Source organism: Vidua macroura, chromosome 7, assembly GCF_024509145.1.
Source record: "Vidua macroura isolate BioBank_ID:100142 chromosome 7, ASM2450914v1, whole genome shotgun sequence".
NCBI classification, from domain to species: domain Eukaryota; kingdom Metazoa; phylum Chordata; class Aves; order Passeriformes; family Viduidae; genus Vidua; species Vidua macroura.
In genome coordinates, this window is record NC_071577.1 from 29,244,685 (window position 1) to 29,259,075 (window position 14,391).

General features: G+C 39.4%; 1 protein-coding gene across 1 annotated transcript in view; it reads right to left on the reverse strand.

Annotated features, from left to right (window-relative positions):
* The window catches only part of CLASP1 (cytoplasmic linker associated protein 1), a 170,016-nt gene that overhangs the window by 45,590 nt on the left and 110,035 nt on the right, over positions 1–14,391 (reverse strand). Inside the window, exons 23-26 of the mRNA XM_053983207.1 lie at positions 8,482–8,585; positions 6,007–6,030; positions 4,852–5,096; positions 1,230–1,293 (exon numbers count right to left, since the gene is read on the reverse strand). Coding sequence (XP_053839182.1) covers positions 1,230–1,293; positions 4,852–5,096; positions 6,007–6,030; positions 8,482–8,585 — 437 coding nt within the window. The remainder of the gene's footprint in view (positions 1–1,229; positions 1,294–4,851; positions 5,097–6,006; positions 6,031–8,481; positions 8,586–14,391) is intronic.

The following is a 14,391-nucleotide window of genomic DNA, read 5'->3' on the forward strand; positions in this document are numbered from 1 at the left end:
AGACACATACATTGAAAGTTTACATTTTCTTAAAACACAATCTCTTCTCAGCAGAGTCACTTAAAACATTATATGCCTTGGATCAGATTCAGTCTCCTCAGTCAGGAAAGTAACATGTTTATATACAGTTATATGAACAAAGCTAAGTGTGTTTAACACCACAACTAATGAGTTTGTATCTGTAATTCTACAAAAGCAGTGAAGATGACTGATCACTGCTGCCAAAGGACATAGTTGAGCCCAGTGTGCAATAAACTCCCACCTTACTCAGAAATTGCAATTATTTTGCCAACAAATAATTACACCTTCACCCTTTCTACTATACAAACCCTGAGGAACCAAAGCATTAAGAACTTACAGGTAGGTACTACAAGCTTGGTGAGACCTGTGGGACAGCTGGTCCACAGTACAATTAAGGCAAAAAATGCACATTTTGAGCAGGACCTGTGATAGGTTATTCTGCCTGCCCATGGAATTTCCACCCAACAATCATTTATTAAAACTGGTTTACCAAGAGGTCTTAAAGTACAAAGATTTATACAACTTATTCTTTCTCACACTGCATTTAACCCAACTGCTGATGTTTTTAACACAGCCATACTGGATTTCCTCAACTAGCAAAACTCAGAAAAGGGCATGAAATTCCCTGCTCCTTTCTCCCTTCTCCTCCTTAGCTCTCCATAGAAATCCAGTAGTCTTGAACATGCCTATGGGCCCTACCTCCCCATTCTGTGGCCCACTTCTTCTTAAGAAACGTCTGTAAATTCATGCCACAGCCTTTAACTTCAAAGGTCAGTATTTTAAGGAAGGCAAAGTAGCTATATTAGAGACCTTGATTATGAGATTTAGAATAGTGTCTTGGTGAGACACCTGCTCCCAGGTGTACACAACACACAAACCCCAGTGGCTGTGATGCTCATGACCCCTTGTGGACCACTCTTCCCTGAGTATCATCAGAAATACACCCTAAAGAAGTGCAATCAAACTGAACTTTTGCCTCCAGGAGGTGATCTCTGAAAGGCATTAGGCTGCTCCTCAGGAAGCAAGGAGTAACCAGTTCCTAGCAACGTAAGAGAGACTGAGACACATCCCCTCCTTGTCAAACAAATGCAAACCAAGGAGAGTTTTAAATGCCAGTTTTCCCCAGCAGATGGCAGGGGTAGAAATACAAACCATTCATCTTGGACCAGTGTCAAAAATGAGAGCGAGCCAAGGCTTTGTGATCTTACCTTGCTGTGAGGGTCAGCAAACATGCGAGTAAATATTTCACACAGCCTTTTTAACTCGACTCGGCTAAAATACATAAATAAAACACAATATTAATGCCAAAGTTTTAGTTGCAGGGGAAAAAAAAGCAGCTAATAAATATTAACAGCTGAAAGATCTAACCTTTTTTATTTAAACGTTACTTCAGTCACACTTCTGAAAACTTTGTCATATCTAGGCAAAGCCTTTAGAGGCACTTCAGTTTAACTGCTGGGATCACCAGTTTCACATTAAGAATCTAATAAACTTTTTTTTTTTTAATCTTAAACCAGACAATTTTATTTTCTGCTGCTTTTATTTTCTTCTCTATTCTGGACTCCAGAAGACAACTTGAAATGTGCACGTTTGTGAGGCACTCACATAGTTTATATCTAGGTCAAGGTCACTGAATCATGCATTTTTTTCACCTTAAGAATAGGTATTTCAAGTCTCCTTTGTGTCAAGGATTTCAAATTTTCAAGTAAAACCAGAACTTTCTGGTTATATACTTATCAAATCTTTTGGTTTAAATTCCCAGTTGCTTCAGTAGTATCAGTCTAGAATTACATATTATTAACAGATCAGAACTGACTCCAAAGTCTGACAGCAGGCAGGCGCATTGAGAAGCCAAACATATAGAAATGGAAGAGACATTAACAAATGGCCAACTATTAAATCAGAAGATAATTACATCAAGGAACAAACTGACTTCCTATTCGTAAGAGATTATTAGGTGCTCAGTAGTGCTCTTTTTATGGCAGGGGGAAAAAAGAATGATACACAAGATACTGAGCTGGAATTAAATGCAGAACTCTTTGGTGCCAAAGCTCTTATCTGCAATGTATTGAGAAGTCTTAGCTTTCCTGCAAAGCAAACTGGCAAAAAATACAGAAGCTCTTCTTGTTTATGATGCAAACAAAAACAGAGCAAGGCGGTTAGGTTACATTTCCTGCATTCTACAGATGTGAATAGACATTTTTCACAATTACAATGAAACCAGAGCAACTAGTGACATGAACACTGCTCAGAGAAGAGTTACTGAAGATTTTGACTACAGGGAAGGTATTTCCAGACCAACATTAATTCTACAATCCACCAACTTTTCTCTTTCTAAAAATAATCTCTGAACAGGCCAGAATAAGGCAGTAGTCTACAGATGCTTTATGTTAGCATGTTAATGTTTCTAAGTAACACAGGACTCTTTTTTTCCCCAATAAATCTATGCATGAAAGGCTGATTAAATTTTAAAAGGGCACAAAACCAATGGGTTTAAGAGTCTGGTAGGGAGGGAAAAGTCTTTGTGACAACATCACAGTAAGCTGTCAGCTTAATTCAGGGTGAGGCTGCACAGGCTCAAAATGACTACAACACTCTCCTGACATCATGCAGATTCAGGTCTCTGAATGAACCCCTATTTATTACTCTAATGCATTTTCTTTCTGGACAAAGGTTATATAAAGTCAGCAAGTACATCTGTTTCCAAAAGCTCCCAGACCCAAGGTAACAATGCAAGTACTAAACTGCAACAGGCATTGGAAGAACATTTCCTTAAGGGACTCGTTGCCTTGTTTTATTTAGGAGACCTTATGGGGATCCCTTAAAAAAGGTCACATGAAGCTGTATGAAACAAAGAGGATGGGTAAATGCCATTCCACTCTGCATTGCACATCTCTGGATATGCAAATCCCAGCTAACACAGGATCAGCCACCTTTCAGTTCAGAATACTTAAGAAAACCCAGCCACATCACTGCCTCTATTATTAATGTGTTACACCACAACAGAAGGCATCAGGTTTAATTACAAGACAGACTTGCCCCTTGGACTAATGACCTTGATGATGTTCTTAAGATGCCGTGGGAACAAGCAGGATGATAAAATCTAATCATTAGAACAGGCACCAGATCAACTCTGAACCAAGGAGGAAGCAGATCAAAAGAAAACCAAAATGAAATACAGAGAACTAATCACAGTATCAAACTTAAAAAATAACTGCACAGAGGTGTCGTTTCTGGGAAAGATTTAAAAATTATTCAGGATCAAAGCTAAGACAACTTGCTAGCTTGAGGGACTGGTGACAGTACAGTTCAAACACTACAACCAGCAGGGTTGAAATCAAGAGTTTAATTCCACCAGTATTTCTGCTAAGATCTACTGACCTGGATAAACAGCCCATCACCAAAACTTGTCAGCGCTTCCTCCCTTGCAACTATCCCCAGCAGCACTCTAAACCTTGCTTATAATCCTCACACACTTTTGTAGCAAAATCAAAATCTCATCCAACTTTTTCATACAAGCAATGAGGTGCCACAGTTTTTCCAGACACTTTGTTAAAGAGAAAGAAAAAAGACAGCATACATGGTGGAACTATCTTTAAAGAGACTCAGAAATAGACCACATCAAAAAGCATCTCTGATCCAGAGACTGTAACTACCCATTTTAAAAATCTGTAGCACTTTCCATTTAAGGCCTGTATCACATCATGTGAAGTGCTAGAATATTTTTATAATGGCAAGAAACCAACTTTCTCAGGCCTGCCCTCAGTATACTTTCATTCAGACTGTTAACATGAACCATCAAATTATTTTCAGCCAGTGTGAAGCCCTTTTAAAATAGAAACAATTGCACAAACCCAAGTAAGGAGGCTCTAAACAACCACTTTTAAACTTGGCTATAATTTAAGTACATATGATTCATAACAGAAAAAGAAAATTGTCACAGGTATTTGTGAATGTTACCTTCAAAGGAGCCAAGAGATAAACAGCTTATTTCAAACACTTTCTCCATAAACTAAGGGTGAAATGTCTATGGCCTGAGAGCCAGTTATCTAGTTAACATGACCTATGGCCATAGGGAGTTCCCAAATGACTACTGGATAATTCTGAGGCCTAGTGGGTAATTCTAAAACCTCTTTAAAGGTGTGATGTGCCAAAGGTGTTTGAGGGGGTTATGTGGTTCTCAGCAAGGGGAAAAGGTCTCCCTCTCCTACCATATGCAGTTTCAGAGTTGGTACACCTACTTCACTGCCTGAAGAAACTTCCCCCTACATACATACTACACCATTTATAGCACACAAGTTTCTGATATAAAATTTTTCAAGAGTTACAAACAGGATCTGTAATTACACCTAACACAGCTTTCATAAAGAGTCAAAGTACAGCCAGCACAGCACTGTCTGATCTCAGCTTTGAAACACATACCCCAAGTCATTTTACAGTAAGTGTAATGTTTGCTTCACCAACTAAATTGCCATGGGAAAAAATACTGAAGGTTCAAACAGACTAATGTAAAAATGGCACCACCCTTTGAATATGTTTACAATAGCACCACTGTGGGAAATCTCACTGTGCTACAACAAGCACCTGCCACTGGAGGTCTTCATGAGACAGATGAAGGCTAAGAGTAGACAGCATGCCTATCTGAGCCCTTTCTACACTACTGCCACAGCAGAAACCTTTCCAAAAGTTAACTGCAATCCCACATTGTGGAGACAAAGCCTTCACAGCCATGGAAGACACCACCTGTCTCCATAAGGCAGGTACATAATATTGCCTTCTGGCTGTAGCCATCCCTAATGAATTACTGACACCAGAAAACTATGAAGTCACCTCAGTGTCCGTTGGCTTTTCAGTAAATTCTGAAGACCTATGAGCCCTTCTTTCCTTTCAGACCAGTTGGAGCTGGCACAGTGGTTCAGGACCTCAGCCACATCTTCAGTCTGCCGCAGGTAGTGTGGAATGCCCCCGTTCCTGGAGCCATAGGAGCGCTCCGAGCAAGCGCTGGAAGCGTCGCTGTTGGCGTCGTCATCGGAGTACATCCCATAGGGCTCATACCTCCTTCTCACGGTCTTTTTCTGGAAAAGGGGAAACTTGGACTTATCAACTTATATATGTTACATCGATGCCAAAGAAAAACATTCTATTTGCAATCACTAAAAAGAAGATTAGTGCTACTGTTATAGTGACTGAAGTGTTTTAAAGGTGTCACCATGCATTGCCTGCTTACCTCTCACAGCAGAGCAAGACAGAGCCCACTGATTTCAATGAGACTGAGTGACTTGGGAAGAGAGCCTGCCTTCCCCAGCATGAAAATGATGTATTTATGCCCAGTAGAATTAAGTTACTGGTAATGAAATTAAATACAATAAATGTTCTATTGGCAGTAATAGTCAGTTCCACTGTTACAGATACTATGATGATACAACCTCTGCTTTAAAATATAAAAAAAGATAAGAAAGAAATAGCTGAAAGAATCTGACCTGGCATACCCAGTCACTTTGAGATCGATACTGAAGTGACTCTAGAAATGCACTGGATATGGGAGATGGCAATTTCTCTTTTAGTTTGGGCTAGGATTCTTTCTAGAGGCTGCTAAGGGAGTTGAGTACTCAAATCCCACTCATTTCCATAGCATGGCATTAGGGAACCTAATTGCCTTAGGTACATCTTTGACTGCCTTGATCCTTACAGAAAGTACAGTAGCATAATTGGCAGCAAAAAGACCTCTTAAATAAACCTTAAAAGAACAGGGTTGTCAAAATAATCTATAAAAAAAAAATCATCTATATTTTAAGTGTTTGCTACAGAATTCCTTCCAGTGTCCAGTCCTGCAGGTCTTGGACTTGTGAAGTCAGCAGAGTTTTGCTTCCACTAGGACTGGAGGATTGAAGCATAGAAATTAACTCACGTGCAGTATCATGGGCGTTAGCAACAGGGTGGGGAGAGTTGGAAAGTAGAAATAAAAAGTCAAGAAAGCACTAGTACCTTGCTCCTGGAGTCTCCTAACAGCTGTAGGCAGGAAAATATTGAAGGGTGGGAAAAAGCATAGAGAATTATGTCAGAAGCTTATGTAGGGTTTGTTTTTGCAACAAAAACGTATAGCAAATGTGTCTTAGCAAATTAAAAAAAATACAATTTTTGCAAAATAAAAGTGGGTATAATAATGCCTGACTTTATCTCCTAACTGTTGCACTACTCATACTGGCTATTCCTTCAGGGATCTCGGAAGTGAAAATATCTGTTAACCAACTTTTTTAGGAACAGTCAGCACCTCTTTTCTTACTTTTAAGAAATCTACAATGAAAGATACCAGGGATTTTGGTAGTGATTTCTCTTTCCCCACATATTACTAGCAGCTTTTCATTTTAGAGTCTTGTAAAGAAATTCTGATGTGAGGAAGCCACTATCTACAGTACAGCACACTTAATCTACTTCACTTGCCAAGTTCTCTTTCAACCCACAGTTCTTTTACCACACTGTTTTGAAGATTAGCTTCTTTTAAGACCCCCTGGTTGGCACCACTGGCTTAAAGGCCTTACTTAACAGCAAAGGTTCCATTACCCTTTAAGCTCTTCTAACAGACCTGAGCACTGATTTCCAGTATAGACACTGTGGGTTTAGGCCAAGTCCAGCTCAAACAGAAGTAGTGGATCCAACTGGAATTGTACAGAGGGAGTAGTGGTCACAGAATGACCCACCATGTTTTGTTTCAATTGAGGATCTGGCTGAAGCCATCTTTGGAGAAGTTCTTTTCATTTCTTACTACATGGAAAAGACAAGCCTCTGAAAACAAGGTTACTGGGTAAAAGCTGGCATCACAACACTCTCTCAAAAGGAGCCTGCACAGGCTTTGTAAGTTGCCTGATGTCAGAAGGCGATGAAGAGAAAACTGGGGTGGTGGGAAAGAAGGGATCAACAAGATTGTGTTGCATCTCCTGAAGCTGTACAAATTCAGATTGATCAACCCAGTCAGCAGCACCAGCTGGTTTCCAGCTAGACTTAAGTATTTCCCTTTTAAGTGTTCAACCCTTCAAAATTTTAACATTTCAGCTTAATGTTACTTAACATCAAAGCTGGAATACTTAAAAGAGCACTCTTTAAGTTCTTGCTGAAGATTAAGTCACACCCAAAGAAATCTCAGGGCTCAGCAGACAATTGAAATACTGTGACACTCTCCTCCCTTAAGAAGCCTGTATTCAGCAGCTGCTCAAATGCAGGGATAAAGCCTGATTTCATTTACACAGGCAAACCAATTGTCTGTAGTTATGTCTTGAACTGCTCTGGTAGCAAATTTGAGGTGCTGAGAGCAGAAATGGGCTCACAAGCTGTTACATTTGGTGATGAAAATGCTCACTAGTGATTCAGTCCACTAAATGCAAGAGTGCCATCCATTATACACTGTTCTACCTTATTTTGTTCACAAATGCTTTCTTTGTTTTGAAAGATAAATTTTGTAAAAAGGGCCATTTTTCTAGAAGTACTCTAATAGGTGCCATGAGCTGAGTGGTAATCAGACATAAAAAGGAAAATACTAGCCATCCGTGGGGAAAGTGAACTAGGAAATGGAGAAAGGCCATCTACCACAACATGGTTCATCTTCCTTAAAGTGCATCTGAGACAAATTCTGAGAGATCTGTTTCAAGATACATCAGGAAATCCTTCCCTCATTCAGGTCTACATCTGGAGAAGACCAATGGGTAACCAGCTAGCACTGTACAATAATTTCTCCTGCTTCTACACATCCTTGCTCCCCCAAATATTCAAGGTACATACAAAGGCTTATCATGTGCCTTCTGAAAAGCAGAAGACACTTTCTGGGTTCTATCCAAGAGATACCATAGTACAATAAGATTATATGGGACAGTACAATTTTTTAAAATGACATAAAATTTACTAGGAAAAGCAATGAATGTTTGAAAGTATTAGCAGCAAACTAGACAAATACAATTTAACTTACACCATAACAGCATGAAATGGTACAGATTCCATGCAAGCCAAGTTATGAGCTCTCTGAGGTGCAAATAACACAGGGCAGAAACCTGTTCTTGCTAAAACCTGGTCAGGAATTGACACTAACAGAGAACACTGTTTTTCTGACAAAATCTTCATGCAGGTAACAGGACTGATGGAAATCTCTGACCCCATGAGTGCCAAGCACCGTCACAGTGCTGGGCACATCCTCTGACAGCCAAGTGAAAGGCAAACAGCTGATTCAACCCATCCTGCAGCTGTAGTACCAAGCCACAGCACTCTGTCTGATGACAGCTGCAGAGAACTGACATGGAATAAGGAAAAATATACTGCTGCCAGTATACCCAAAGTCAAAACAGCCAAAGGTAACTCTACAGCATCAGACACTGGCACAATCAGAATAAAGCTACTTAGAAAGAGGAGAACATACGTACAGGTAACTTTAAGCCACTTTCCGGTGTTGGAAGCATTTTGTATTTTTCCTCTTACCAGTGCATCGGCCACAGCAGCCTCCAGATCTGTGCTGGTGCTCAGGACTCGCATGGCATTCACAGAAGCAGGCATCCTGCCTGGCTGTCCGAGTCCAAACCGGTCTGCACAAAAGACAACAGTGAAAGGGATTGTTAAATGAATTCACATTCATTTGGAATCCTAATCAGGTGCCTGAGTAGTTCTCCCCACGGACTCTGGGAACTCACAGTGCTTTTCCATTAAAAGCCCTTTTACCCAGAGCTCCAGAGAGTCTGCCATTAGGTAAGAAATAAACTACTGTTTGTTGGGTGTTGGAGGCAATTTTGGATCCTCAGGGCAACTTTTCATTTATTTACTTTAAACAGGGAATCTATTTTCTGTTTCCTTTTACTCAGTTGTCTCTGAGTTTTATTTTAATGTCAAGAGGCAGACATGCCCATCCCAATCTGGCACTCTCAGAAATCAAGAGAGCTTCTCATTAACCTCAGAGAGACAGAACCATGCCCAGTGTCAGAACATGTAAATACTCGAGCACTCATCTATCCTGCAGCCTTCTCCCTCAGCCAAGGATGTGAGACTAGCAGCACCAGATTAGTCTATTTTATGTCTCAAGGCTTGATTAACCAGTAGAATATACCCCTACACCTTCACAGTATAAAAATTAAGTTAATAACTCACTTGTGAAGTGACTGCAATTTCTGGTTCTCTTGAGAAGAAGTTTAAATTCCAGAGCTCCATATCAAAACTGGTTTTGAGCAGAAAATATAATCTTTTTTCCCTTTGAATTTGATGGCAAAGCTCTCAATGGCATCCAAAGCAATGGCATTGAGTCTAAAATGCCATTTACACTCCTAATATTAATTCGTTTACTTTATCATTTGCCCAGTTTACCAGAAATGTTATTGAAATTAGGTTTTTTAGCAAAGCCAAATTCAGAAAGGTCCACTAGCAGAGCTATGACAGAATCAGTAACTTAAGTATCACAGGCCAGGTTCTGGCAGCTGAGTCCTTCTAGAGGGGGGCAGATCAGATACCAGATACTGGGATCTTGGCTCTGGTCTATAAGCAGAAAGATTGGTTATGACATTCCAAGTTTTTCCGTGTGGGCTTGTGTTTGCTCATGGAGGACTTAAAACTACCCCTCCTGGAACATACGTTACACCTCTGTCCCTGTACCCACACATGCCAACAGGAGTTTTGCCAGCAAATTCAGCGGTGCATGGATCAAGCTGCACAAACACATTTAAGAGACCTTCAGCTGATCCACATTGAGCAGCAGGAGAGAGGGGTCAAGTCACACAGGTCTTTTAATAGTTCATCTATATTTAATTTAACAGTGGAAAAATACTGCTTATCAAATGGCTGAACCATATTGTGGATTTGCTCAAAACTGAGGCCAAACATGGTATTCAGCAGCTTAATGTGTTTTTGGGGAAAATACTGCATATCACAAAATTTCATTGCTTTCTCTTTTATGCACCTATCTTTTAGGGATTAGCTCACGCTGATATGCATAATTTATATCAGAGATTGAAGCTGGCCAGTTCTACTGTCCTAATTACAAAGCTTTATTCAAGATTAAGCTACTGTGGAGAAATAGGGAAGATTTTTAAAGTCCAAAGTATTTAGAAAAGAAAAAAACCCTGCAGACTAATATTTATTTCAAACAGAAGTGATACCTATAAAAACTTACTGTTTCTTAGAGTTACGTACCCAGACAAGACATTTCTGATTTACAACAAAAGCACATTTTCTACAAAACACATTACAAGGGAAAAAAAATAAACAAACTTCTTAGAACTACTGCCAAAAAGTAATCAAATAATGACATTTCACGAAGAAATAAAAGTTGTATGTGTTATTACTATCCCCTTTTTTAATGCACTTGGGTTGAAGAATAACTTCAAATATGAAGATGAAACAGTGCTTTATTCCTAAAAAGGAAAAATCTGTGCACTCTTAACAGAAGCACAGATATGATAATGCAGTAGGTCTGACTGAAACTCAAGTCACCACTACAGAGATATATATATATACACTATAAAGTTGTACAGACGACCAGGATTTTCCTAAGCATAAATGAGATCTGGTACAGTACAAGGGCTGTAAATCTTGAAGTAAGTTCTGGACTTGTTTTATATTTATATTTAAATCCAACCCAATTACACTACTCAAGTGTTACTGAGATCAAAATTTGGCTTTAACTTTTGAAACTACATAGCATGCAAAATACCACTGTCATTTGTTTTTGAATAAATTTAGTATTACATTAGAAAAGGGAAGATAGTTTTTTTTTTTTTTTTAAATGAAGAACAAAATGACAAAATAATTCAATTGTAGATAATTTTAAATACCCAGCATAAAGAAACAAAACTGAGCTTTTTTTAACACATTAAGTACAGTGTGGCATGCTAACTTCTATCTCCATGGCTATCAGGAATCTTCTGAACTACTTTGTTCCATGATTTTTAAATTTACAACACCCAAATTACTCCAGGCTTCTCTCCAAGACTCTGCTGCCATCCTGGAGTGCTGAAATAAGACCACAGGAGAGACCTCAACGTATCTCTGATGTGGGGCTGGGAACACACCTGGCTCCAGGAATAACCAGTACATTCAAGCCCAATGTTACTGGGCAAGAAATCTGCAGATTATGCTCTGACCACGTTCCCTTGTCTCCCTGGCTAGATTCATTCATTATACTTCTTACAAACTTAGTGAAAATTTGCAACTACCATTATTAATCCTATTCTGCCATTTTTTAGAGCATTTTGGCCTTCTGTAGTACACAGGTAACCATACAAAATTTGATTATGCTTTGTACCAAACCACAGCAGCCAAACATGAAGTGACTATCACAGGAAGCCAAAAGCAAACAAAGCTTAGATCTGTATCACAACTGAGCTATTTTAAATATTTTTAATTATTTGAGTTAAATATAAATTCAAATTGTTATCTGAAAAATGGCAGTCAAATCAGCTTGCATCATTTCTGTCAAATAACATGATAAGGGAAATGTTTTGAGAGTTTTAGTTAAGTGATAGCCATTTAACTAGACTCATGAGAAACAGAATATTTTTCACTCCCTATCTGAAGGGTGTTTTAATTAAGTAACTTTCAGTATAACAAATTCCTTATAAGATTTTAGCCTCCAAGAAAACACTGAAGCCCTCATCTTCTACATTATCTTTGTCCCCACAATTATGTCTCTGTTGTCCCAAAGCTAACCCTCATTCAATTATTTTTAAGATTCCCTGTAAAATATCCTTATTTCGAAAGGAATTACAGGTTCTCCATAACTGCAAATCCAGTACAGGGGAAGGACAGAAGTAACTGGAATCTGCAGATTTTTCTCATTACATGTCACATTATGCAAAGCCCAGTGAAATTAAGGGATTTTTTTTCTTTCAAAAAATTCCACGTACTTTGGGACAAGGCCCTGAGAATTATATGAAGGATGGATCAGCATGTGTTATGCTCCAAAGTTCAGTCTGAAAGCTCATCAGGTGCTTAATTTTTGTTGCTTTTGTGTATTTTGGAGGGGATCCCACAAAGAACTTTCATGAATAGAGACAGGAGTCCAGAATATTTAGTAATAAATGTGATGAAATCCATTGGGATCCTGTCCTAGACACTGGAAAGTGCTACACTGCTGAAGAGGAAAAAGAATTTGCAAGTACTCTGCATCAGTCAGGATTTAGCCCATGCTGCACAACTGATCCAATTTACAGAACTGAGAAAGCCCTGGATCACCCTTTGTTTAAACACTGTTCACAATGTTCCTAAAATACACAAAATTAAAAACATCCAATAAATGAAACTCAAAACAAAAAGCCATGTTGAACAAAACCAGAACAGAAAGCCCCGCAGCGGTGAGAAGCACATGCCAAGTGCTGGCTGATGCACACGATGGCAAATGTTAAGATGGTGTAAAACAAGACTACGTATAAGAAGCGGATTCATGCAGTTAGCGCTTGTTCACCTGACTGCCCAACAGAATCAGCAGTGGAGAGAGCACTAGTGGACCTGGAATGACGTCGAGAAGCTGCAAGTAGAAGGAATGGCAACACCCACAGGATTAACACACATTGAACCCAAGACAGAAAATGCCACAATCCAAAGGGGATGCGTGTGACTGCTACCAGCAGAGTGTTTCATAGTGACAGGGAATGGCGCTGCATGTGGATGCGGAACAGCTACAGTGCGAGCCCCACAGCGACGCCTCCGCCTGGAGCTTCCCCCCTTCCCCTCATGACCATTAACATGATGCATGACAAAACTCATTTGGAACAGTCCCAAACTGGGTGCAGCTCAGCAAAAACACCCCGATGCACATCAGTCACGTTCCAGACCTGCAGGTCTGGCAGGCGGCCATCACGAGAACGTGGAGCATGTAACTACAGAGAAGGGTTTAGATGTCTCTAAACCCCAAAGTGAAGCCATGAGGAATGGTTACGAACTGTGCTTGCAGGTATTTTTCCACAACATTCTAGCCTATACATAATAAAATCAACGTTAACAAAGAGAATGCGTAACCACATAAGTAGGAAGAGTCATACAGGGAGGTCACCAACCACTGTAGAAGTCCTTGGGTTGGTTTCTTTTCCAAATAAACACACGTACACACATATTCAGGTGTTGCTCCTTCCAAAGGTCTCTTGCTTTTAACAAATTTTGCATACATGTTTCTTGAACCTCAATATGTACATGCAGAGCTAAGGAGAATATGCACATCACACACCCATCTAGAACGACACATGTATACAAATTGTTAAAAGCAATGGAGCGCACACGGTAGCAGAGGAGCCTAAGCCAAATATAGCTTCCACTTTAATTCCCAGTTGTTAGCAGCACATCAATCACAAAATGCCTTTGGAGCGGTTTTCAGTTCTTGGCTTCAGCATACACGTGAATTCTTTATGAAAGCAAATGAAAAATGGGCCCAGTCATTCCCAAATTACAGAAATTTTGTCTTTTTAAAGAAGTTTTCCCTATGTCTAGCAAAGACATGCTCACCAGCTCAAAGCAACTGACCCAAGAAACCGATTGTTCATTTAAGCAATTCATCACCACAGACTCACTGAAGGCCTTGTTGCTTTAACATCATAACTAGTACTGTCAAGAAACTGAAAAAATAAAGCAGAATCACCTTACAATAAAAATAGGCTTTGTCAATTACGCACATAAGTGTGCACCAGAAAATTCTAAGTCTTCTGTTTAAGGCAAAGCATTCATAAACACAAATATAATGAATAGGAATCAGCAACGTTGAGAAAAATAAAATTTTGGGGTTTTCTGACTTTAAGAGCTTCACTAAAAGCTATATGCAATATGGCCTTTGGACATGGAGAACACACGCATTTTTTCAAGAGTACTATCCCACTGACATTGTAAGTAAACTCATGAAAGATTAGCATGATCAGTGCAGGATTATGGACTGAACTTCACAATTAAGGTTTGTAGGTCACAATTGCTTTCCCCCAAGCCATCCACTGTGCCCCTATGGACACCACTGCAAGATCAAGGCCCAGGGAGAAACAATAATAACAAAAAAATTTCAAACACCCACATCTCTGCAAGGAGGCTGAGTACAGATTCACTCTTGACTGTTTTTACTAACTTAGGAAGCAGGACTCATGATACACAGACATGCATGCCTGCACTGCAGCCCCAAAACAATAGGATGTCAGTGCTGACGCTGACCATAATACCATTAAATGCAAGAATCTTGTCATTACCATTTAGTTACTCTAAATATAATTCACAAATATACAAGTTAATCATTATAAGCAAAACCAGACTATGAACAGCAGGATTATATTACCTTTGCTTTATTGTGAGATTAACTGGGTTCTAGAAATACTGTAAAAGAACCACACTGTTTTGGCTTAAACTGATATATATAAATTTCTTTGAGATGAATTACAC